Below are 27,884 nucleotides of genomic sequence, written 5' to 3' on the forward strand. Positions count from 1 at the left end.
CGGCTCACTGGGCTCTCCTAGAGCTGCCATGAGCAAGGCTTCCTGTGGGCAGGGGAATGATTGTTTCTAGAGTGAAGGGTGGCAGTGTGGTGGCACCGCTGTAGTATTAGAGACCAGAAAAGAATTTCGCTTTGCCTCAACAAATCTGGGAAAACGACCTCTTTGCTTAAAAACAAATTCTGTAGGAATAATTCATTTTTCCGTGCTTTTGTGAAAGGGTTGTTCTGGGAAGATCTCATGTGACATGAAGTTACAGGATGTTTATTGGCTGTTGAAAACAGAAGTCTAATTTAGAGCAGTACTACATGGCATGGTCTTAATTTTTCAGTGATTTTCTGTACGAGTATTTTGGCTCTCAAGAGTACACTGACCAAACACAGAGTGTAATTGCTGATAGAGTATCATAGGCACAACTTAACTCTATGTTATTGTCTGAACAGAGTATATTCATCCTTTATTTACTATCTATATGTATGTATGGCAAAGCATAAAGTCTATATAGATTTATAAAACAAAAGAGCTGTGGATGAATGGCTCTTTGCAACAGAGCAGCTGATTATACAACCTGATTATAATTTTCTTGTTACACAAAAAGGTCCATTAAGAAGGCCAAGTACCAGCATTCAGCATTTTAAAATAGGAATTACTGAAGAAAATTTCATTGTAGGTGTGCCAATATCTATGGTTTTACTGTAAAAATTGACAGTCTGAAGCCTTGTACCAAGCAGCAGGCAGGTTAAATCTAACCCTTTCCCACTCACATGTCAACATTGGTGGTTTTTCTCTTACAACAGTATTTTTTCCAGTGAAAAATGTAAAAATCAAAATGAATGTAAACTGATTATAGCTGAGTATCAGGAGAATCTAAGAGTGATGTGTTGTCAAGCACATTTATTAGGTGTCACTGTTAGTCAGCTGGAGCTAAATATAGGGAATTGTTTGGTTTGGAATCTCAGGTTAAGACATTTGAGAGAATAAAAAGTGGAAATATTTTTTTCCCTTAAAATGAGATTGGATGCTAGTTGTTAGTGGGGAAAATCAGATATGTTTTCAAGGTCAGTCCTCATGAAAAGATTCAAGATAGAGCTTAAAATATAGCTCGTAACTATGAAAAAGACTATCTTCTGTACTTCTCTTTGCTCCCTTTCCTTCCTCTCTGCTTTTTTATCAACATTTTAGCTAATATTTTACTGTACTGTGAGTTATGTTACTTTTAATAGTGTCCTTCCATTATTTGACGTTGATCCAGAGCTCTTTACTGCTCAGTGGCATAGGGTTACTGCAATTTCCTACCTCTGTGCCTTTAATTTTTCTCAAGGGAAAGCTGTTTCGGGGCTTAGCATAATTAATTTCTAGCTTAGATTTGCACTGAAAATGGGAACCAGAATTCTGCAGCATCTTAACTAACGGAACTGTTGCTGAATGCCCCAGAAATTGGACTAACATTTTCCTGACCATGTTACTTTGTTCTACATTCATTTCTCTAAACTGTTTTTAATGGACAACTATATATTCAAACTGATTTCAACTTGTCTATTAACAATCTTTGTTTCAAGATATACATGTGGCAGGAAAGCAAGCCATGCATTTCCACTGGTGTAAAGAGAGGGACAGGATTTTAATGTGTTCCACACTCACATGCCAGCAACTCTTTTTGGAGGTTAAGTGTACCTTTTGTATTTGCCTCCTGGGAAGGGCACCTTGTTTACTGTATGTTATTTCACCACTTTCAGAAATGATTTGTGTCCTGACAGATTTGTGCAAACGGGGGGGGGAAAAAAGCGCTCTGTAACATGTTTCATTTTACAGTGCCCTGTTGTAAATCCTGAAATTCCTAAGTATGAGATTAATTTTTTTTGCAGTCGTTTCAAGTGCTACTGATGCCCAGCAGGAGTGATTCGGAAGCAGGTTGAACGGATATTTTTAGACATTCAATCATTTCTAACCACTACAACCGCTGAGTCAATGATACATGCACAAAGTAATTTAAAACAGTTAACAGGTATAAACCAGGTTCTGTTTAGCAAATTGTTAGTCATGAAGTGGTTTCAGTTTGCTCAGGAATTACGTGAGAAACTTCAAAGGGATTATCCTTTCTCCCCGCAAGACCAATAGCTGTCAAAATATGTTGTTTGGGATTAATTGTCTGTCCATGTATTATGGGGCTAATGTTTAAAATCTGAGTGGTTAGAAACAAAATTTGAACACAATTTGATAACATGGAGATATTTAATAACGTGGAGACAAAAGGAAAAGAGACGAATTTGAGAGAAGTGATAAAAAGGGCCTGTTGAGACAAAAACATGTTTGGATTTCTTTGGCAACATGCTGCACTTTTATATGAAGATATTAAACTGAAAACTGATGAGAAGAAATAAAAACTAAACTACTAGGAGCATGTAGATGCTGACAGTAGTAGTAAGGAGGAGAAAAAGTGTTGAGCTAATACTGCTTCAGGTACCCAGAAACTCATCTTATTCTCTTGGAATATGAGATTTACATTTAAATGCCTGCTTAGAATTATGTGAGTAAATTTTGAAATCAGAACTCTTTTCAGAATTAATTCCCTCAATCATGGAAACCTAGTTTTCAGAAATCTTTATGTTCTCTGCCTTTTTTTACTTTTTTTTTTTACTGTAATTATATTGGTTTTGGGAAGGCACAAAGTGAGAAACTGGATTATGGTATAATATATACAGTTTCAGAATTTAAAGTATGTCTGATAAAAAGTGAGCCGCATTCTCTTCTGGTGAAGTCCAGTATGTCTCTGTTTTTGCCTGAGATGAGTATTCAGCCTTCTGTATTTCTTTCCATTATGTACTAATATCACTGCAGAACTAAAAAGAAAATGAAGCAAAGAGGATTTGTGCTAATGGACATTCTGAAATGTCCATAAGAAGACTTTCAGATTTACATATTTTGTGCATTTGTTAGGATAATATCCTTAAACAGCAGGGAATAGTTGCAGCGTCTAGTTTCTAACTATGCTTCTTTAGGTATGGTTTCATTTTAACATGAGGAAAATGAGGTGTAACTATGTTGTTCTTTTCCATCCTGATAGACAAGCCAGTCTTAATGAAGAGGCCGAGAAGTATTATGAAATGGCAGCAGAATTGAGACCTAATGTAAGTACCTTCTTAATGACATCCATTACTTAAGTTGATGAACGTGCCATGGCACCGAACCCTTTGTGTTGAGGAGAACTTGCTGGAGCATTTGATCTCTCAGCCTGTGTTATATAGGTTCTTTGATTAGTTAATTATTGGGTAGTTTGATGAAGCTGTTCATTTGTCAAACCAATCACTGCAAGTTGCCTCAGTGAAGTGGTCTAGCCATAAGTCTTATTTGGCAAACATACTTGGAAAAGAATTCCAAATTTAGATTTATTTATCTATGTTTGAATGTGTTAAGTTTGGAAAGCTTTTCCAATTCCATCTCTTCACTAGTAAAAGAGAATGAACTGTGAGCCACAGTTTAAGGCATTTTTAATAATACATTTATGCATTTTCATCTGTCATGAACTTCTGGCAAACATTGTTCAGCAAACGTAAAGATGTTTATCTCTGATGTAGTTGTGTATTGGCAAAGAAATACTTACTGTTTGAGCAGATACATGTAATAGTAAGTGACAGATGGTTTTTAAGAAGGGAAGCTTATTTCCAGTTTTCATTGCATCAGGAATTAAAGAAATAAAGTATTTTTTACTTACCATTTTTTATATAATTTCTTTTCAATTACCTTCACATTTTGAGGAAAAAATCATGAATAGAAATGGGGCAGAATTTATTGTAGATACATAACACTTTGTCTATGCAATAAATCAAACCTAGGAAAATTTCTGTCACAGAAGTCTGTAGTGCCAAATTTGAGGATACAAGTCAGCAAATGTAGTAAAAAAAAAAGGAAAAACCCAAGTAAAAAAAAAATACTTAAGAGTTTTCAGAGCTAAGAATCAAAAGCAACAACAGCGAAGACTCAAGACAAGCTAACAAAATATAATAAAAACCCCCATAATAACTTATTCATATGGAATTTCAGATTTTCATACTGTCTCTTAAGAACTCTCAGAAAACTACTTATTTAAAACTACTTCATGCTTGGTGAAATAACAATAAAGACTTTGTGATTCATAATGCTTGCATAATGCAATACTTTTTTGCCTTTTTTTCTGAGAGGAAACCTTAATGTTAAAAGTATTCCCTCAGCTGTCTGCAAGTTGGCACAATTTCTCTTTTCTGTGCTTCCTTGTATGCTCAAAATGCTTCCCAGAAACTAAGAATTAAGTTTATTGTGTATATCCCTATACATATATATATATATATATTATATATATTTGGTTATTTGTGTGAGGTTTCTCAGAGAGCTTTGGAGTGACTGACAGCAAATTCACAGCAATAGTACTCTAAGGATTAGAGTATTGATTATTATTGATTATTGAGTATAGAGTTCTGATTATTGATGACAAACTTAACATGTTATGAACGAAGTATCCTTTTTGAAGAATAAGATTATCAAAACAATTTATATTAGAAACTTTCTTTTAACTTTGATTAGTGTGAGTAAAAATCTAATAGGTACTGGTGTTCAGCTTTCTTCAAAAGATAATTACACTTTTATATTCAAGATAATAGTTTAATTTTATAGGTAAGCATGGTGTGCATATGGTTCATGACTTTTTAAGAATATTTTATTGGTGCCAAGTGGGAAACTTGTATCCATTTTCACAGCCATTATCAACTGTCTGATGACTTTACAGGGGTATGTCTTAAAAATGTAAACAAAACCAGAAGTAGTCATACATATTTCTCTTATTGTTATTAACTCTCAAATTTACCATACTAGTTTCAGACTGGGAGGAAAAGCAGCCACTTGAGGAGGCTTACTTGGTAGTAAGCAGTTTAATGTGTACATGGTAAGACATAAGCTTCCAATCTTTGCAAAAAAATATGGAATGAAAATTATTGAAGAACTCTGTACTTCATGGCTGCAACTGTGCCAATAAATTAAATGTGCCCAGTGCTAATTGAACCAGCTGCATATCAAGGTATTGTCCTAGAGACTGCAGTTGCCCAGTCCAGAGCTGTGTAGAAACCATTTTCACAGCCTGAAAATGCCCACAGTTGATTTTGTATGTGGCCTGTGTATTCTCTCACTGTCTTATGAATATGAAGGATCAGCAAAATTACATGAGTCAAGATGATAAAGAAATATCCTTAAATAGAATAAGTGCTTGAAGGATCTTTGTTTGGGTTGGGTTTTTTTTTTTGTATCCATCACTAATGGTCTAGAAACATTTCTTGACAGAAAATTCTAGATATTAGATGTATTCATGTGATGTAATATACAGATTCCTACCATTCCATGTATACATGTATGTATATTTGTGTACATCTCTTTAGTTGCTAATAGGTCTGACCCCAAATTGCCTCTCAGTGAGAATACTGTGGCAGCAGTGAAGTCTCAATCTGTGCAGTGGATCAACCTTGTTATTAGTATAATTAAGTGCTCAAAGGGTCTGTTTAACACAAGTCTTCCTTCTTCTGGTGCTTTAAACAGTACTGTTTGATATGAGTGAATTAGGGAGCAGCATCCCAAGTAAACTGGCACTCTGCTTTTTTTCAGTATGACTTTTCCTTTGGTTCCCTAGTCACTTGGCCAGATCCCAAGTTGAAGATCCACTTCTTTGTTATCAACTTCTTTCTTTCACTGTGCCAAGACAATTAAATTATCACTTTTAGACCTATGACTGGCTCCTGTGAGATTTTCATGTAGCACAGCCTGAAACTAATCTCAGATTTCCACTCTTGCATCTGTTTCTTTACAAATGTAACATATTGTATAATATCTCTAATATTGCTACTATAAGATACAGTCCTTAGGAGCAATAAGAGATTTTAGTAATACTGTAAATGCAATCTTTTACTGATTATTAGTGAATTTTTTTATTCTCATTTAGCTATCATGACACAGTTTTGTTCTCAGCATTCTATTTTCATTTTGCATCCCTCTCTCTGGTTTCTCAACCATTCTTGTTGCTTTTGGAATGAAACAATATTCTATGTGCAACAATTCCTTATCTGCTTCCTAATATATAAGCCCTTTGGATCTAGAAACTGCTCGGCTGAGCTTTTCTTCACCCATGTCCAGTTTAAACGGCCATCTGATTTACTACTTTCAGAGATACTTAATTGGCTATTTTAGTGCTTTTTCCAGACAGCAGTCTCCACTCTTGCATTTGTCTCCTAGACAAGCCCTTTTATTTCAGTGTCTCAGAACTGGAGAGCAGCAGCGAGCACCAATATAGCTGCATGTCTGAGTCACATTCACATTCAGCTAATCCATTTTTAGAAAAGTTGTGACTAAGGCAGCTTAAAACATTGCCAGAAACACAGTATTCAGTTACAGAAAATATAACTTCTCTGAAACTTGCAGGCTATTGTTTTTAAGAGAGAAAGCATAAAAAGATTTTATTTTTGCAATATTGGGGATGATTCATTCATCACTGAACTAATTCTGAGAGGTCTGAGAATACAATTTGTTTTTTTCATTACAAGCCTTATTACAATGAATAAAGTATTTGCAAGAAAAATATACAGCAAAGGAACAACTGAATAGTAAAGGTGTATTAAAATGTATATCCACATCTTGAATGCCATCCTTGCTTTTGGATACACTTTCTGTCTGCAGATGGTAAAAGAATTAAAACACTTTGATACAATTGCTGCACCAGCTGAAAAGAAGCTTGGATGCAAATTAAAAACAAGTCTGGCTCTATTAGTGCTTGAGATACAGACCTAGCTGTTTTCTTAATAATGTTCACAATTGGCTTTATTTGCAATAGATGGGTATTTATCCTCCATGACAGTAATTTCCAGACAAATTTCAGAAGAGCAGTATTTTCTGTAGAACACACTGCTGCTTTAAAGATGGGAACAATTTGTCTCTACTGAAGAAGCAAGCATTCTCAAGGTTATGTCTGTTTTAGCTTTCAGAGGGTCAATTTCCCCTGGAAAGGGAATAGGTAGAGAGGAATCCAGGAAGCAGTTCAGAAAACAAACCTACTTTTATTTGCAATTAATTATTTCCTACAGGACTCTCTTTTCTTCCTTCAAGTCTGTAGGTAACCTACAGAGATTAGCCTCCCTAGCCCCTTGAACTTTATGAATGCTTTCCAAAAATTATGTTACTGCATTGTTTGCTATACCATGATCAAAAAAAAATGATTTTAGAGCCTTCTCACTGAGAAGCACCTAAATGTTTGTTCTAGCATTGTTGGCTTGAGTGTACATTTATCACATTAGTCTAATTTTAACAAATTAAGTTGCGTGAGGATATGAAACCATAATTTTCTTGGGCATTTATACAATAATTATTCTGACTGTGAGTATGGCTGAAGAAAAGCTATGTTCAGGGTTGATTTCTGGGTGCCCTACATATTGTAATCTTCACAAACCAGGAAATAGTTTTAACAAGTTGTTAGGCACTCTAAAATGTGAGCTTTAAGCTTGCTTTGTTGTGGAAAATCAGTCATCCGGAAACTGTCTTTAAATTGGCATTCTTTACAAGAATGTGAGATTCCCATTTAAGCTTCAGCCTTTGTTCAACTTTTAAGATATCATTTGTGTAATAGAGCTGCGTTTCTAATTTTTTAAGTCTGAGCCTTAAGCAGCCAGTCTTCAAAAAGCAGCTCTAGAACCCCCACATATGGCCAATGGCTTTTGGGAAGAAAGGGCACTTTGAAGTGTGACCTCAAGAGTATTAAATGAAAGAGAGCTCACCAGAGCCCTAAGACTTTGAGCCACCACCTAGAGCTGATTGGCTTAGGAGCATTCCTCAAGGAGGTGCCATGACCTGTAAGTCACTACCATCCCAACCACATATTAGTGCTGCTTGCAATCTGGAGCTCATGACAGCTTTAAGCCCCATGTCATCAGCACATTGTCAGATACAGCTGTTTCCACTCTACCACTTCAAAAGGGCTTGATTAAATGTCTTACTGTAACAACATACATAAAGACACACACAGAGAGTGAGGGGGAAAGGAGAAATGTACCTATAAGCAAAATAAATACAATTTCCACTAGATGGTTTAATCATGATGTGGGGGACTAAACCATTTCTTGACTTGAAGGGCTTATGTAATCAGTTAACACAATATCATATTAAAAAGAAGTTTCTACAAGTGCTTCTTTTATTTTCATTTTTTTTTCCCCAATGCTGAAGTACAGATTTCATGCCAAGGGCTCCAGGCTTGCAATAAGCTCTGCCTCAAGCTGTCTAACTGGTGAAAGAAGAATGCTAGTGATTTCTACATAATTGACTGTAATTTCATAGGCACCTTAGAGATAACATACTTTCACTGCCTTCTTAGGGAAAGTGTTCATAATTTATGGGGTTTATTCATGGCAGGACTTCTAAAAGAAAATACTTCCAATAGTACATACATCTTTAAAAAAGAAAGTAAATGCAGCATTTTTGTCTTGGAACATCTGTAATCAAGATCTGCTTTATTATATATTTTTTCCTTCAATGTTTCTGTGCCAAATTTTCTGTTTGATTTTCTCATGAACATTCAGTAATTGCCTCACTTAGCTTTACTGGGTTTGGAGTAATTGTGAGGGAAAAAAACTTAAACACATTTTGCCAGCTTTGTTAAGGACATCTGTTATTACCAGGGAGAATTTTCATAAATTCTTTCAGGAGTTTCTGCTATGTTAAATCTATTGATGATGGCAGTAATGGATGGGTTAACAGCAATTCTTGCACTGTCTGCAGCTGATCCTCAATTGACAGAAAAACTGGCTACAGTGGATCCAATCTCATTGCCACACTGCTTCAGGGATACAGCAGATTCCTCACAGTAATGTATCTATTATTACCCCTGCAGCTCTTTTGAGCAGATCTACCTAGTCCCTGTTGTTCAAATGCAACTGGAGTGCCTTGCCATCTGTACTCCTGGTTTCTGGAGCATAGTACAGATAAAGCTGTACAGATAATTCCCTAGAGAAACCATATATATATGATTTTAACAATTATGTATTATTGCCAGTAAAGCGTGACAATTTACAGCTGCAAATCCTTGTTTTAAAATGTTGTTCTGCCTGTTTACTTCTTTTTTCAAAATAATGAGGACATGGTAATATTTTAGCTTTATCTACTGGTGCTATGGCATGAACACAGAGCTGTGTTTTTAAGTAGTTAGCATCCAGCAGATTCATCTGTTCAGTTGTCTGCCTGTACTGAAAGTTAAAAGTGGGCCCTGTGGAGCCGGAGCCTCTGCTGACTGCCTGTGTGCCCTCTGAGATGCTCCCAGCTTCTCCTGCCTTGTGTCAGGGCTGCACATCTTCCTACTACCCACACCATCTGCTGCTAAGCCTCACATTGTTTAAGGCTTCCTCTGAAGTGTGCCAAATTTTCTGCCTCAATAATATGAATGGCTGTGGATTCCTTCCAGCCCAGCAGTGCTCTTGGCCTCTTGAAAATGCCTCCTTTCTTTGCTCCTGTTGAAGGTGTGAGGAAAAAGAAAACTTCCCAGGATCCAGTTCTTTCTCTCTTCCTGCTAAAGACTCAAGCAATTGTTACAGGGCATGTAGCACTTTCAGGCAGTAAAACAGGTACTGTGGCTTCCTAATGAGAAGAATAGGCATGACTGATGAGAACTGTATTTACAGATGACATGTTTTTAAGTCTGAATTCAGACAGATACAGGGGTGGGATGCTTAGGCATGGATCAGCTCCACTGGGAGAGGAGACAGTGGAACACCCTTATTGAGAAGAGGATATCATTCTCTGATCTCAAAAGTTCAAGAGAGCCCCTTCTTGGTTACTGTAAATTGGTTAGACTGTCCCTGTTGAAACACCATAAAAATGACTCTGAGATTTGATATCAGAATAGCTGTGACATTTTTCATTCTGCATAGTGCAAGGGTGATCTAGCCTAAATGTTGTGCAGAATGGAAAAATTCAAGAAAATTAATATTAACTGAATGCAAGCTTCCCATCATTTCAGGTAGAAAGACTCTTCAGTGTTTGCACAGGAATAGCAATACTTCCCTATGTAGATAGGGAATATGTATCCCTATGTAATACTTCCCTATGCTCCTCTGCTCTTATCCAAGTCTCTCTGCTCCTCCTGAGCTTTTTCTGAATCTTATTAGTCTCCAACTCACTTCTCTTGTTGTTTTGCTTCACCCCTTTCAGGTCCTTCTTGTCTGGGGCTAAGTGCAAGGCAGATATGTTATTTACATCCAGCTGTTCAGGAAAAACAGTATTTATTCTTTCGAACAAAACTATTTCTTTCTGTATTTGCAGTTATATTTGTTCACAGCCCTCTGAAACATTTTTATTACACATTTGGGCAGGTTTTTGTGCACAATTGTCAGCTCCAGGACAGGCTTCTGTACAGGACGTTGCTCTGAATCTTAAAGTATTCCTTCTTCAGTGGAGATTAGTGTCTCCCACCTTAAAAAAAAACACAACAGAAAAAACAGAAAACTTCTTAGAGTGTTTTCCATCCCTGTGATCTCTATCAAGGGACAAAGAAAGAATACAGGCCACTGGAATGGGGATATTTACCTGTACCTGAAGTACAATATCAGAATGAGTTATATAATTTGAAAACCGATTTACTCAGCTGTGGAAAACACTGAATTTCCTTCGAGAAATACATGAAAATATTTATTGTCTTACCCCAGAAAATCGTACATGTGTTTTCTCCTGCATTGTACCAGCTCTGTAAAAGCAAAGATTGAATGTACGTTTGGGCAATTATAGACTACTTAAATCTAGTTCTAAATATTGTGATCCATCTTTGTGTAAGATGCAGAGGAACAAGCTGGAAATGCTGTCATTACAGTTCACATCTTCACTTTTCTGAGAGTTAGGGAGTTGATTTGTACTCTCCTGATTATACAAGCAGTTAAACACACAAATGTCTGAGATAAAATGGTTTGCTCAGTGTAATTTGTGAGCTTTGAAATTGAATTAAAATGCATTTAAGTTGCTGTTTATTTCCATCTAGAATAATTTGTTGTACATTGATATTCTAATCAATACAGAATTGTTTTGTCTGTTTGCAAGTTCTAATTTACTGAAATGAAAATACATTCAAGTTTCTTCTGCTCACACAGATATTGCATTGCAGTACCATCATTGACTTAAGAGTTGCTTCTGTTTCTCCTGCATATGAGAGAGAAATTGGACTCTCTATGTTCTGATTTCATGTGAAAGTATGCAAGCAGCTATGAGCTGTCTTTAGCTTAAGTACTCAGCAAAGTAAGCCAGAAACTCATCATCATGATAATTCAGTGTTTTTCCTTTCATTTTTAGCTATAAAAATGTTTACAAATTTCTCATAAATATTAGTCCTTCTACAGTCTAATTATTGATGTAATGTATTTTGCAAGTCATTCAACCTCTTGAACAGTGAAATGTGTAGTCATGCTTTTACTTACAGGGAAACAAATGTTAGAAATAGGCATCTATATACTAACTCCCCTTTTCTAATTTATTTAACATTTAGAACTCCATTGAATAATCAATTACTCTTACCAAGAAATGTTGAAACAGTAATTTTCTGCGTAACACATAGTTTGGGAGAAAGAAACTCTCCAATAATTCATACACTATTCACTTAGCCCATAGGTCATACCAGGTTTTCAGTATGTCTGATGGCAATCCCTTGTGCTGCTTGGAGATGCTTTTCTTCTGGGAAGGAAAGTCTTTTCCTCACAAAAAAACCAGAAGTACCTCAGGGTATTTTAGTTAATGCAGCCATTTTTCTGTTGTAGGTTTGGTTGTCCAGGGGTTCAAAATGTTATGACTAAAACTTCAAAATAGAAAAAGACTATGTTTTCACAAAAATCATACATATTTATTGTTGGTTTAGTATGTTTCTCAAGAAGTTAATCAGAGAAGTATTAATTTATAGATTCTGTTTTCTCTCTGAGCACCTACCCATGTTCTTGCAGTACCATTAGGTGATGTAATTCACCTTGGATGGCTCATAAATTCTCCAAAGTGAAGGTATTCCCATACCAAAGAATACTGGAGCTATTTCATTGTCAAGACTTCGATTCAGAAATTTTGTAGGACTGCACCTCAGTTAATTTGAATGGAAATCTCAAAATTTTTTAAATATGTATTTTCATTATGCCAATCTGAAGTCTTTATCTCATGTATAGATATGATCAATCCACCATCAAAATTGCTTGAAGAAAGAAAAAGATGTGAAGTCATCTAGGCCTGTCCCTTGGAGTGCAGATTTGTTTCATCTAGCATTTTAGTGTTTTTCATTCATATCTTAGTAGACAGATATATTTTTTTTCGTGTGCTTACTCTTCAAGAATGAAAAATACTGCACAATGGTTGTGTTTGTACTCAGCTGTGATGTTCATTTACTAAATAATTTGAAAACTGGGTTTTTGAAACTAATTAATAGGAAACTAAATAGTCTAGATTTGTACTACAGAGTTAAATAAAATTAATCATTATGCTTGGAGAGGATGAGAGGTAGTAGTTTGTAAAGATGCAGTCTCTGCTAAAACTGTGGAATTGAAGATAGTGTATCATGGATAGATTTATGCACTTGATTGTGCTTAACAGTCTGACAGTAATATGGCAGGGGATACTGTGCTGCCTACATCAGTTCCTGGAGAGAGAAAGATTGCATTTGCCTGGTAAATTTGCCCTTGGTGTCAATCAGAAATAAAGTGCCATGAAATAGAGAACTCACACCAGTAGAATAGCATTTCAGAAATTAAACCATCTGTTTGAACTCAATTAAAAGATAATCCAGCAAGGCTTTTCCTAATAGAGTGTTCTAGTGCTGATTTTAGAAAGAGTGCAATGGTTTTATCACACAATTAGAACTCATAAGAATGTGGGTTTAATGCCCATTAAATGAACCTGGCAACTGTACATTCTCAATAGGATGTTTTGCAATAGATAACTGTTTAATTTTCTTCCTAATTTGTAGTTCTGATGTATTTCTCAATCTAGGAATGATTTTTAGTTGTGTATTGACATAGTCTACTAGATTTTTTTTTCCCCCGCAAGTTCTGGAGAAAGTTCCTTTCTCACAAGATTGTTTTGCTGCAGCTGGTTTTCTTCCCCACCCTCCCACACCTTTGGGTTGAATGTAATTTTGTGTGTAGAGGAGAAATGCCCTGCAGTGAGGCTGGTTTTGGTCTGAGATCTGCCTGAGAAGAGCTGTACATTTGCAGACCGCTAGGAAGGGGATGGGTGTCAGGCATCTGTATGAAGTAATTTGCTTTGAATTTGTTTTTCAGAGTAACTTCAGTATCAGTTTGAACATATTCTTGCCTTGGAAAGTTAGTCTAGAGATCAGATGCCTGCATATGAGAAGGTGCAGAGGGGAGGGGATGGAGAGTTGCTTGTTTCCCCCAAGGAAAAGTCCCTTTTTGAGACTGTCTGAACCCCACTGTTTATTGGTTACCTCTTCATATTGCATTCATGTGATACTGTTTACCACAGTTAGTTTTACTGGAGAGCAAATGTGCATTCCAGTGTACCTACCCTATTGAAATGTCTCCCATACAATGAACAGCTTTATTACTAAGTTGAGGAAGTTTAACTAATTCTTCAGGTGTTCCAATAAGGATTGTCTTCCTTAACAATAAATAACGTTAATCTGACATTATGGTTTGTAGCAGTGCCAGTTGCCTCAACATCTGGCTGCCTCAAGCTCATTGCAAACAATTGCAGCATGAAAGAAAATATAAACTTCTTCCAATAAAACAGCAACAGTAAATAAAATTCACAATAAAACCCCTAGATGGAATTCCAGAAGATTTGCTGTATGTCTCTTAGATTCTATGGGGGTGAATGATTAATATGTTCATGGTGGAGTTATTTGGTGGAGTTTTATTGCAACTCAGTAGTTCTACTTCATTTTTACACATTCTGACTGCATTTAAATACACTTGAAATTATTAGATTAGACATTTTCTGTCCTTTTTGAAAGATCCATGATCCTTCATTAATTGTTTGGAAAATTCTATTCAGATAGCTGCATTGATAGAGGTTTTTTGCTGATTCATTCAAAAATTGATTGTTTTACCCACAACAGAGGAAGAAAATGCTCTCTGAACAGAGATTATTGAAATTGCACAGGAGACAAACTTTTTGGTTTGGGTGGAAAAATGAGCTTGAACAGACAGTTCACTGGTAGAACCCAAAGTTAATTTCTGTGGTATCCTGTGGTGTTCATATAGAATGAGTGATAGGTGTAGTAAAAATTGAGGCAAAATAACCTCAATTGAGTCATCAACTATGAAATTGTTTATTAAGTCTACTGACCCTGGATTGTACTTCGCTCCAGCCATAGAGGACTTTCTCTGGACCAGTTTGGAGAAAGCATCTGGTTTCACTGAATAATTTCTAACACTGAATTTCAGAGGCAGGAATTGAACTTTGATTTCTTGGTGCTAGTCCTGCAAATACTAATTGTCCTCTTGTGCCTTTAGAAGTAATTAATTTAACACTTTTAAAAAAGGAAAATATTATCCAAATTATTGCTTTGTGTCCATATCTTAAAACCTTAGTTTGACAAATACAAAAAACTTCTATCTGATAAACAGCATTTGTCAGCATATGCTGCATCAAGTGCAGTCTTTCAGAGTAGAATGTGTAAATCTACCACTGAATGTGTCCTGCTATTATTGATATTAATTACTGTAAACACATGCCACTATTCAGATATGGTAAATAAGGCTACCCTAGCTGCAAGTAATTTTATTTTTTTAGAAGTCACAACATTGTAAATGCTTAGTGAGCAATTAGTGCCCAGTGGTCTTAACTATTAGCAATCAAAAGACCAAATTTTAGAAACTGCAGCCCTTAAATATTTAGGCTGTAAGAATAAAAATTAAATCCATGGACTTACTGTGGAAGTTAATAATTTTAATATGTACTGTGCATTTAATTGCTAAATACTGTACAGGGAACACCTGCAGGTTAGTGGCTGCCAGAAAGTAAGGCATGAATTTTTATGAATTATACAGAACACTGTAATTCAGCATTTTGCAAAGGACCTCTAGTACACGCGTCTCTTCTCAGCTGCTCTCATAATTCTGTGCACAAAAATCAAACTCAAGAGAAGTTTGGGCATAACTTTATTGTATTAGGATGGAAGTGATAGGAGCCAGATGAAAAAGGACAAAAGGGAAGAAAAAATTCTGATGCCTTAGAATCTCCTAGACCTCAGAGTCTTCTTTTCAGTAATGCTGTAAGACCACACTTTGTCTGCGGGCTCTCTTGATAAAATGATTGTGCATGATGGAAGCCTTTAAAAATAAACAGTATTATTGTTCTTTGTGCTCAGACCAGCTATGTCAAATTATGTAATTGTTTACACAATGTGGCTGAAAGCAATGCCTTATATAAACTAAAAATACCTAAATAGTTTGGGGAAACATACAGTTATACCAATATTAATCTAGTTGTCAAGCATTTAATTCAGTTGTCAGCCAAAGGTGCAAAGGCTTTTTGGAAATTTAATGTTCAACTGAACATTTGAGTCGAAATATTGGAAATCTCATTATATTGAGATTCCCATAACTAGAACTTAGTTAAATTTTCAAGGCTAGAATCAGCATGACTTCTTTCTGAGTCTGCAGTTGTTGTCTGTTTTCCAGAAAAATAGAAACTCTAATGCTGTTACAGGCATCTAGGAAAAGCTTACAACCTTCTCTGTGTACTGATGTATTTGATGAGTATCTGAGCAAAAATAAATGGATAATACATTCATTCTCAGCAGGTGTTTTTATTTTCTAATGACATTTTATTGTCATTAGAAAATGAAACGTGTTTGAATGAAAAATGAACGTGTTTTAATGCTAATAGTGTGAGTATAATTGTGATTAAAAATTCTGATCTTCTGTACATTTGAGTTTTCTCTGAAGATTAGCCAGTTTTGATTGTGTTAATATGGACAGCTATTAATCAGCCCTGTATGTGAGCTGCTGAGGTGAAGTACATTATATATACATTTTTTTAACATTTTACATTTCTTTTATATTAAAAGTGGGTTTTGTCTTTAGGTAACAACACAAAGCCCTTTGTTTTTCTGTTTTCCAAGGTTTAGAAAGAAAATGCAGGCAAAAGTGCATTTACTTACAAATTGATTTTCATTTTAATAAACTTACTTTGTCTTAATAGGACAAAATTCTGTTAGTGAAAGATTTTGAGCAATTTCTATTCATCGCTGCACAACAGTAGAGATGACATTTCTGTTCACCAAATTTTTAATTTGCTTGAAGTACAGACTTCCTACTTAGTATGCAGCCTATTTGAGTTTGATAAGGTAAATAAATTGTTAAGTGTTTTGTAACATAATTGTAACTATATATTAAAATCATCAAATTGCAGATATTAGAGCATAGTTGGGTTTCTATAAGCAAAAATTAAGTAATTTGATTTTTTATTTTTTTATTTTTATTTTTATTTTTTTTGTTTTGTTTTAAATGGAATCCTAAAGTGAAAGGAAAACTGAGTGAGATTATATCTATCTTATACTGATGACAACTGGAAAGCAAAAAAGTTTAATTAGAAACACTTTGAGGTCTGGAAAATGTTACCTTTTTTAATTATTATTGGGGGTTTTTTTGTACGACCATAATATGAAATGCCTGTAACGTATATTCTTCTTTAGCTTTTATTGTGGTAATCCAAGTGTGTTATCTAAAAATGTCCATCACAGTTTCCATATAAACTGAGTGATTACTAGGTGGCTTCTTAAGCATAAACCAAAGCAATCAGTGCATGGCCATTGGGAAAAAATGTCTAGATACACAGAAATTACAAGTGTAAGTACATTTTTGTGGGATGTTTTCAGCTGTTGTTAGGATCCACAACCTTTAACAGTTGTAATACATGCTTTTGTTAACTTGCTGATCTGTAAAGTGGCCTACCATGAACTTACATAAAGGCCAGTGGTAGATAGCTTTTCAGCAGTAAGATGTAACATGTCTCCATATATGTTTGGCTGTTTGGTTTGCTTGGCTGAGCACTCTTGGAGGGTTGAGACTAGAGAGGTGCTGAGGAATAAAAAATCTCCGCTGGGGAACATTGAGAGTAAGGTGTCCCTTGTTGATGTGGCAATTTGAGAAACAAAGTAGACTGCTTGATGCTTCCTTCCTATGCCAAGTCTAGAACTCTTCCCTGACTCACAGATGTGGGTTTCCTTAATGATGCTGATGTCTGAGTCCAGAAGCAAACTGAATAATTTCATGGTATATTTGTGGATGAGGACACAATCTGTGACCACATCTGCCACCCATAAATAAAAAAAAAACAACTGAGAAACACTTCCTTCACTTTTTAATTTCTGGCTTTAAATGTACGTATCATGTAGTTTGCAATTTGAGATAAGAGAGTATTCAGTGTTTCAAAATACACAAGGTTAGATGCATACAAACAATTTCCATATATATCTGTCTGTCACCAGGTGGGTTAAAGTGTCATCTGCTTTAGGTGTCCAGATGAGAGTATCCAAATGTAAAATAATAAAAAAACTAAGAAAAATTATTTGTGACCTAATGTTTTTGTAATATCATCAGCTGTTAAGGTGACCAGGTGTTAACTCATTCTGGTTTTCTGCCTTATTAGTGTAATATATTATCAGAACCTGAGACTATATATAAACAGTGTTCAACACAAACTATTTAATTGCTATTTACTTTAAAAAATAGTTTTATTTATTTATTGAATATTTCTTTGGAGGTCCTTTTTTTTTCTGCAGGGTGTTCATCTTCCCTGGAAATCAACTATTTGTTAGTTTGGTGAAGAGTGAATGAGGTCTCTCTCTGTTTAGTGACATGTTAGTAAATAATAGGTAAGGTTGTTCCCTTTCCAGTGTTAAGAACATACTACTCTTAAAGAGGATGACTGAATCCAAGGATCCACTCCCCTCCAGAGCCTTGGCCTATTGCTCCTTAGATTTATATAGCTATTTATGTTATTCATTCTTGAGGTAATTAGATAGAGACACATTTCCTTTGCAGCAGAGGTGATTAGGTCCATTTCTGACTAATACAACAGTGGAAACTGTGCTCTATGTTCAAATTAATACTGGCAGGGTAAGTGTTTTCCTCTCCATTTCCCTTCTTAACTGTTTAAACTGAAAGCTGTTGTTGACACAAAAGCATACTTACTAAAATTGTTCATAAGCAGATTGAAATTTAAGTGATGTACATAACTACTGTAGAGGAGCAGTTGCAGAACATTTTTCCATTTTAAGAGCTTGCAAAGATGCTCATTTTTTTGTTTATTTGTTTTCCAAAAGAACTGAATGTTTTGCTGTCTGGTTTGGTGACACAGGAAATCCCTTTCAACTTTGAATTGTAGCTTTTTTATTCTGTCTGATCCATACTAAGCAATACATCCTGTCATCTTGATCCAGAATGCTTTTTGCACCAAATTATCAGTGCCTAGACAATTGACTTTCGTTGTCTTAGCCAGCTTACTGAAGATCAGTGTCTTAGTTGTGGTTCATGTACCATTTGGAACAAAACAGACAGACACAGCACATCAAACTGCAGTTCTTTAGAAGCCTTATAGCATAGAGAATCAGGTAGAAACATCAGACTCTCTCCATAACTGCTGCTTGGTTTATCTGAGAGCACTCCAATAAAAAAGTCTGCTTCCATGTGCCACTGATGAATTTACAGTGTTGTCGCTGTATTACATTGGAGAGGAAGATGCAGTTGGCAGCAATCATCTCTCAGCATTTTTCTCCCCACCTTTTCCTTCCACCAATAATAAAAGTTCAAGAGAAAATTCTTGCCATCACTGTAAAAGGATAAAAAAGGGCATGACAGCATATTACTTAGTGGCCACTGATAGGTGCAGCAGTCCACCATGATTTTCTCTCATGTCTAGTGAGCCATTCTACAGCTAATACTCTGCTGTTTGACTGCTCAGTCCTTGTACCACCTATGTGTCTTCAGCTATGAAAGAGAAATTTCTGAATTCTTCACCCCTTTTGAACTAGAAGTGCTGGCATGAAATATTCATTTGTGATTGATGTTTTGTGTCCTTCTTTAACTCAAAAGAAATCCTTAAAAGAATAAGTGTCCTTAATTGCACTTTTTAAAAACAATACACAGCCTCTGTGTTTCTGGTAGGTTGGCCACACGTACTACAGAATTCATTCAACAGTCCTGGTGTTGTTCTGAAACATCTAAAGTATCAGACAGGGCAGTAATTCCTTAAGAGTAAGATGGATTTTGGCAACATCTTTTAAAATGGGTGATTGAGAAGTATCTTGCACTTGTGATTCTACTGGAGTAAAAATTGCTGTGATTTCCTTAGAGATTTAACAAAATGCACTTTCCTCTCAGAATTTACTGCCCTGATCTCTGTGGTGTTGAGCAGAGAAGGTCATCTGTAAGTAGAGCTTTGAGGAAAACAATTTTGGATTTCCTTGCTTGTGTTTGGACTGTTCTTTGTTCATACTTCTCTGCAATGCAAAAGGTATATTTTTGCTAGATTAAATGTTTGTGTATTTGTTTCTCTCTCCATAACTTCTTTGACCATGTAGGAGTAAAATTGTTTTTTTGTCTTTGTGACTGTACTTCTGCTATGGCATTTGCTATATGTGGAGGCAGAGATGACAAACAAGGAGGCAGTTCATCTTCTATGTCATTAATTCTGTTTGTGGGTCCAGTACTGTACATGGTTACAGTAGTGTAATCCTGAAATACTACTCAGAATTATTTTGAATGATTTGAGGATTCTATAGTTCTCTGATTTTAGAGAGGACTTTTTGATAGGGTTTTTGCATGGCCCAATGCTCTCCTTTTATTTTGGTACTCAAGGGAAAATTGGAAAAAATTGTCATTAATATAAACCAAAACCACCTCAGGCAACTAAATGCTTGCCTTGTGTTATTTCCTCATTCATTAACTACTCTGTTATTCCTTTCCCCTCCTCCCCCTGAGCACCTTCCCCCACCACCCCCAAAAAACCACTAAGGAAACAAGCACACCACGATAAAATGCTAATAATGGGAATAATTCCAAATAGACTGTAAAAGACAGCATTTATAACCTCAATAGAAATGCCAGTCAGCTATTTTTGATGTAAAGCATCTGTCTCCAGAAGGAAATGAAGGCAGGCCTGTTTCTCCTTTCAAGTCTCTGAAGTAGTAGGTGGTGTCATTTGTTATACAGTGCTACAAGCCCCATGTTATTGCAGTGGTAGCTGCTGACTGCCTTTGTTAACGTACTGAAAAGTTTTATCAGCTGTCTTTAATAAAAGACAAACCATGTGAAGTTAAACTACAGCAAATGTCTCTTGCTCTCTTATCCTCTGACCATCCTTTATTGATGCCAGAGAGCACTGATATGGAATCTTGCAGACATGCAAAATCTTTGTGACTGTTAAAACAAACCATAGATGCTGGGGTGACTGATATCCTAGAAAGTTAGGGAGCAGTCTTTCCAAAATCCCATGCACTTCCTTATTTGAAATGTAATGGAGTTGGAATGAACTTTCAGTACTACCTGAAATGATTTATCTGTTCACGTTTTCCGTGGATACCTTTGTGTAAAACATTAATGGCTTGGAATTTGTTAGGCCTCCAGGAAATCAAAAATGATGTATAGAAGCTGGAAAATTTCAGTTAAAAGGCATGAAGTTTGTTCATTTTATTTGTTTTTGTTGCTCGCCCTCGTGAAATGGTATATCAAATTAAAGACATGATGGTAGAAGAGTTTCTTAGCTAGGCATATAGTCTTACATATGTGATGTTCTTGATTAGTCCCATACACACATCATGTTTTCAGGAGGGTATGGAGGAAATGGAGAGGAATTCTGGAAGCCATATGAGACAACTGAGTTATTTCCTGCACAGTAAGTTTTGTGAATGCTGTAGAATTAGTCCTGAGCACATTTAAACATGTGCCTTATTTATATGAGTTTTTCTAGGTTTAAGATTTTTTTAGTCCTTATTCATTGTAAGCTTTGTCTCAGTGCAAACACCCACACTTATAATTCAAGTGAGAGGACAGCTCTGTGTCAATAACTTTAAGAAAGCTGTTTCATTCATGAACTCTGATTAAACAAAGAAATAGCATGACTAGAGGAAATGGACATTCCTACTCATGAATTGTGAAAATTCTCTCAATCTGAAGTCTAAAAATAAATTAGATATGGGGATATTTAAACAGTCATCAATGTACATGGGAGCTGATTTCCAAGCGTTCTTCCCTTTAATAACATCAGTTGGCACCCAGAGCATCTGTAATTAAGGAGTATATTACTGCATTACAAAACAGTATGCAAGACTGGCACTTCAAAGGTGGAGCTATGAAAATATGGCTGCCAGTGTGAGTTATTCATAACATTTCATGGGCCTTCTTTCCCTTCTTTTGAAGAGCATTTAACTGATAAAACTGTATGAAACACAGCTGGTATTTTTGTTTGTTTGATTCACAGTAGAATGAAGTAACTGACTTATGGAAGGTGGAAAAAAATCTGTCAGGGTAAGGCAAGAAGAAGTAAATGTAGAAATTGCGTCTTCAAATTCCTCTTCGTTAGCATTGTGGTGTTTCATTAAGGAGGGCTGAACTAATTTTGTTTTGCTTCATTTTGAAACTCTGTAAGCTATTTGTTCTGAAAATTTGATACATCACAGTTATTTATGCGTTTTTGTGATGCATATATTAATAGGTTAAAAGAAGCAAGAAGAAAGCTGAAAAAGAATGAATATATAGTATGAGGATATAAAACATTGCAATTATCTGAACAACATTTCCACCACAAAATTTAGGTTTTGGACATAAGAATTATAGGGATTTTGTTGAAGCTTGATTAGAAAGCATAAGAGTAATGAGATTAACTTTGTAGTGGAGAGGTTTGGAACAAAGGTAAGTCGTCTTCGCCATAATGATTTCCTATTACCACATCAATCTGGGAGACCAACTGTAGTACATATTTTATTGGCCTTCTACCTAACGTATATTTCCATACAATCATCAAATGGTTTGGGCTGGAAGGGACCTTGAAGACCATCAGTTCCAACCTTCCTGCCATGAGCAGGGACACCTAGACCAGGCTGCTCGGAACCCCATCAAACCTGGCCTTGAACACTTCCACAGCTTCTCTGGGCAGCCTGTTCCAGTGTCTTAAAAACATCAGTTTTCCTGAAGTTATTGTCAGTGGAGGTCTCCCAAAGCATCCCAACACACCCTTACAGTAGTCTGAACTTGATATACCATGTGGCTTCACATTTGGAATATTATTTTGTGCAGAACACTGGTAAGTGGTGGCTTGAAACACTTATCCTCTGAGGCAACACTATGTGAGTTTGAAAATGTGTTTTCCTAATTATTTTTATAATTATTATTTTATATGCATGCATATACATATATACACATAAACATATAAATATATATATAAAATTTATAATTAGTATTAATTTCCTAATTAATGAATTTTCTTATTGAAACTTAGACCTGAGGGTGAGAACCACAGTGAACTTTGTGTGGTTTTTTTTTCCCATTGTTCTTTAAAATGCAAAGTACTGGTTTGACAAATGCTTTTACTGTGCTCTCACTAGGATGTGAATACCTTTAGTGCTTGCCAAAAGGTAGGTTAGACTCTTCAGCTTCATAAATGTGTTTTTCTGCCCTTGGAATATTTGTTAACTCCAGTGACCAGGCACATTATTATCATGAAGAAACCTATTATTTCTTAATGGAGTAAGCTAGAGATAAAAAATAGAAACAATTTAAGCATTTTGTCTTAGCTAAACATGAAAAAAAATAATTTAGTAAGATAAGCTTTCAAATTAATTTGTTACAAAATTTTAACATTTTTCCACCATTGTTGGTTCTATTCAATCATTCATTAAGAAATAATTGCCACAGCCTGAATCTAAATGGATATTCTAGAACCCCTGAACACACTGAGAATCTGAGACCAGGTTGTATTTTCTACCAGTTACAATTAAGACAAAGAGAAAATAGGGATAAGTTCCACTGTGTTAACTATTCCCAATGATTATAAACTCTTTATTGGCAATGGGTTTGATTAAAATTAAATTCTTGTTGCTAATTCGCTCTTGCATTACTTTAATTTTCTCTTGGAACCTGTGTTATGCCAACATTACCACATTTAAAGCTTTTTGAGCTCTGTATTTTCTCATTAAAGAGAAAAGTCTTATGTCTGTAGGCACTAGAGCTTGACCTGTTTAAAGCACAACCTGTTCAGCTGTTCAACAGCACAGCTGTTCAGAAACTTTTTCTTGTTATCTGTATTTGCTTAAATTACTAAATTGTTTCCATGAAAAATCAGCAAACATAAGGGAGCAATTTAAGTGGAAGAAGATTGTCTAAAAAGAAAAATTGAAAATATTTGTAATGTTCCTCCTTCCTTTTTTATTATTGATACCAGTATCCAGCTGCCCTAATGAATCTTGGAGCCATTCTGCATCTGAATGGCAAACTGAAAGAGGCTGAAGAAAACTACCTCCTTGCTCTTCAACTGAAACCTGATGATGTCATCACCCAGTCCAATCTTCGCAAATTGTGGAATATCATGGAGAAACAAGGTTTGAAAACATCCAAGACATGATGATGATGAAAACTCTGAACTTCTTTTCCTTAAAGTGATTAAACCCAAGAACTAGAACTTCCACACAGTTGTCAGGTCAGAGAACTTGCTGGACTTGACTGCAGGGATCAGAGGTCCTAATTGCTGCTAGGAGAAGATACTCTGCTAGAGAAATAGAAAAAGGGAGACTTTGAGGGATTCATGAAGAACTTGTTACGCAACAAAAATAGTTGGAACAATGGCACGTGAGAGAAGTTGTTTCGGTATATTTGATAAATAATTGCAAATCCCATATTGCTTACTTTTGGATGGGTACTTGAAATGTATACTGTCATAGAAATACGAAGGGAAAATCACACAGTAAACACTAAACACAGTAAAGCCATATGGGAGTTAAAGTGGTAATAGTAGGTTAAAGTATTTTGCTGATACTGTAATTCATTAAAATGTGTACTAAATCCAATGTGTTTGCAGTTTGTCTTAATGCTGCTGTATCTCACTTTTGAACCACTTGCTAGCCAGTTTCACAGCTTATATGGCCCACTCTTTTCAAACCTGTCACGTGATTAGATGACAGCATTGCAAGTTGAGAAAATGCCTGTTACTTCAGCTTCTTAACTTATAGTACAGTTTTCTTGAGGTACACAGTCAAATTTCTGTGAGGTAGCAGAATGATCAAGGAGCTGTCTGTATTTATTCTACATCAGATGTAGTATGTAGGCTGGTAAAAAAAAGACCAGAGTTGTGATTTACCAATACAAGGAAGAGGAGTATTTGCCCTGATACCAAATCAGTGTGGTCAGACTGTCATCTTAGAAAAAAATAATTGGTATTATAATGTCTTTGAATCTCTTTAGTTTGCTATCAGATAAGTCCAACTTTAAATTGAATTCTGCATATGATATTTTTGCAATTACTAATTAAAATTAGATTTGAAAATGTTAGTGCTTGGGTAGGCTAAAATGAGACTTCATGAGCATCTCAGAGAAAAGGGAATGTTATGCATTGATGAGGCTAGAAGGAATTTGATTCGATCATGCTTAAAATAGTGTAGATTAAAAGGAATCAGTAATGGTGGTTGCCAGTTACTTTCCATATTGTTGGTGTTTTAAACAAACTTATTCAGATTCTAACCAAATATTAGCATTCTGTTTGTATTCTGACACATGCTAGCAGCAGAGCTGTCAAGTATCTAAATATGCTTTTGGTGAGGTTCAATTTATTTCTGTTTCAGAATAATTTAGCCTCATTACTGTTTTAGTCTTCAGATTTTAAATGTAAAAATAATTTATTTTAAATCGAAGTGTATGAAGCTTTAGTAATTATTTTCCAGGCCATTTTTTAACTGCTTTCTTTCTTTGGAATAAGTATTATTGCTTGTAAGAAAATGTATTATTTCATTTAATGGCCCTTTGGTATCTGCTTCAGTATTCCTTTCATAATGATAGATAAAATGTTAAAGTGGTAGAGCACCTTGAACTGAAGCTTCTTCAGGATCTTCTTTTAAAAACTCTTTATTACTGAGAAGGGGTTTGGGGTTTTTAGTTTATGTACTCCTTTTTAACTGTTGAGCACCATTCCAACAAAATGTAGAGAAGAACACTTTGCTGTATTTATTTATTTATTACTTGACTGCAGCAATGTTACCTGCCATTAACACTACAGTCTCTAAGTGTTGCTATTTCTTTTATTTGGTTTTACTTGCATTTGTTCTGTGGTTAGTATATGTACCAAAAGGGAAAGGGAACACTTGAGTTATACTCTGCCTTCCTGGTCATTCTACCCTTACAATTGAATACTTGGATTTGAAATCTGGATTGAAATAGATTGGGGAATAGCTGTTTCAAAGTCAGTATAGTAGAAAAACTGTAGTTACATGTGTTTCCTTTTCTTCCCTCTTGCTCACTAAAATACCGGAAGTTGCTAAGTTTACAGCTGGCCCAGCAGAAGGACCAGAGGGGCAAGATTGTTTGGTTTTGTGGAGTGTGTCAAGTTTTTCTCAAATTATGTTCTTGCTGGAAAAGCAAAACTGAAGGATCAAAACTTGAATTTCTACTTGATCGTTGAAACCAGTGTTAGAATACAATGGTAGCTTGAACTTATTCTCTTGCTTTACTGACTTTCTGGGAAAAGATATAGAAATAGATAGTAACTGTAACTGAGCTTGGTATAGAACTGTGGTATCCTGCAGCTTTATTTGCTCAACAGCCATCACACTTCGATGGCTTCTTTGTCTTAACCATTCACCAGGTTATTGTCTCCTTCAACTTGTACTTATTCTTGTTTGGTAATTTTTATTCATTGCACAAAAAGGGGAAGAGGGGAGCACTCCTGTGATATGGTGTCATGCTTGCATTGATAACTGGTTTTGTTTGTTTCTTTAAAAAAAAACAAAAAAAAAAGGAAAAGAAAAAAGGACTACCGTAAATTTACCAAGAATGTCCCTGAATACATTTTTTTAATATAGGTCTGGGCTTGATGACTTTCTTCTTTTGGGATAAATTTAAAACATGTTTAAAATATGTCTCTCTGCTCAGGGATTTGTGGTGGATTATTGCAGACAGTGCTAAACAAAAAAAAAAAAAAAAAAAGAGCACAAGACAAGTTTACTAAATTAAAATTTTATTTTTTGAAAAACTGTTATTTGTATAAATTATCAGATTTGTAGGCTTTCCTTTTTGTAGAAATAATTGTTTATGTGCCAGATAAAAGAATTTCAATTTTGTTCAATAATAAAGCATTGATAACTAATACCCTGTGTGTTTCTTTGTGTTACTGTAACAGTACTGTGGGTTTTTTAATTGTTCTAATTTAATGAGTAATCTTGATTATTTTATGTATGGGAGAACTGTTTAGCATAAGTAAAATACAACCTGTCACATTTGGCTTACTTCTATGCTCTATTGCAATAAGACTTCAGAGGATATTTTCAAAAAGGTTCCCTGAAAGCATTTTTAAATATTTATACTTATTAAATCTAGCCAAAGGGATGTCATAATTATTATATTTGATTATTTTTTCTAAACTCTATAGGAATAAAAGCTGATTAATATATTTACAAAATTTTTTTATATTACTATACAAACATGATGTCAGTAAAAACTTTGCTAAAGTGTTACTGGTTGCAAAAGCTAAAGAGAAAATTGCACTTAGGGATGAGGTCTTTTGCATGTATGAGGTCACCTTTTCCTCATGCTGGGATGTCATATGATGAGTTTCAAATCTTCTGCCTTCCTGTGCAGAGATGTTATGAAACAACATGGTTCTTTTGCCTTTTGGCTTTCTCTTAATCTTCTATGGACAGAACCTCCTTAACTCAGTGCAGAACTAATATTCTAATATCTTCCTAATTCTGTTGCATTCCAGTCCTGAGCATTGATAGGTGTGCTCTATGATTGAAAAACATGCATGGGCACAAGCAGGGCAGTCAGTGACTTGCAAATTCACCTTATTTCTGTTGAAGATCACGCCTCACCTTCAGACATTCCTTGCCTGAGCAGGTAATAAATAAATGGCAGATGATGAATGTAGAGAATATAAAGAATCATCTGAATTGTGTCACTTGTTTCTCTTGGAAATAGAGCCTAAGCATGGGCTTGAGCTCCTGCTCTGGCACCTTAGCCCTGAACCCTTCTGAGTGAGATCCTGTTCTGTCTGCCTTGTGCTATGCTTCCAACATTTCTGTTCTTCCAAGGATCAACTTTCAGGCAAGAGATACTTGCTACGTCTCCATTTCTGATGAAGGCACACGACCGCTTTCTGGTGGTTTTTTTAGTCCTGCTTTCACAGACCCATCTGAACTTGCTCTCAATAGCTGTTATGGATGGCTGTGTCACTTCTGGGATTTCAACTAAGATAAAGGTAAGGCACTAAATGATTCTGTGTAAGTATACCAGCTCATTTGGATCTGGCTTGGCATTCTGTTGTAGGCATTCCCATGGCAGTTGTGCCTGACAGAGGTGAATGCAGGTAGCATGGGAGGAGACACTGCTTCCAGCTCATATCTGATAACAGGCATCAGCAGCTGAATTATGATCAGATAGGCTCCCTTGGGTAGACTGATCCTGCAATTTGAAAAGTCCCTGCCTTGTTTCACACAGATGCTTAACATTTAATCTCCCTGAGATTCAGTAGTGTGATGTTGAAAGAATGTAGTTATAGGAATAGAATACATCTGATGTTGTGAAGGGATATTATGAAGGAGTTTGAGAGCAGAGGCAGACATTTTGGGGAAAATTAGTAAACCTTTAGAGGGACAGACTTTATTCCAAGAGCAAAGAAGGAACCCTGAGATCAAGTTATTCTAG

The 27,884-nt window shown here is 35.6% G+C and overlaps 1 protein-coding gene across 1 annotated transcript in view; it reads left to right on the forward strand.

The window, feature by feature from the left end:
• Positions 1–26,168, forward strand: part of TMTC2 (transmembrane O-mannosyltransferase targeting cadherins 2) — a 233,164-nt gene extending 206,996 nt beyond the window's left edge. The window contains exons 11-12 of the mRNA XM_015629085.2: positions 3,062–3,125; positions 23,419–26,168. Coding sequence (XP_015484571.1) covers positions 3,062–3,125; positions 23,419–23,598 — 244 coding nt within the window. The 3' untranslated portion in view covers positions 23,599–26,168. The remainder of the gene's footprint in view (positions 1–3,061; positions 3,126–23,418) is intronic.
• Positions 26,169–27,884: the final 1,716 nt, after the last annotated feature.

Source organism: Parus major, chromosome 1A, assembly GCF_001522545.3.
Source record: "Parus major isolate Abel chromosome 1A, Parus_major1.1, whole genome shotgun sequence".
In the NCBI taxonomy this organism is placed as follows: domain Eukaryota; kingdom Metazoa; phylum Chordata; class Aves; order Passeriformes; family Paridae; genus Parus; species Parus major.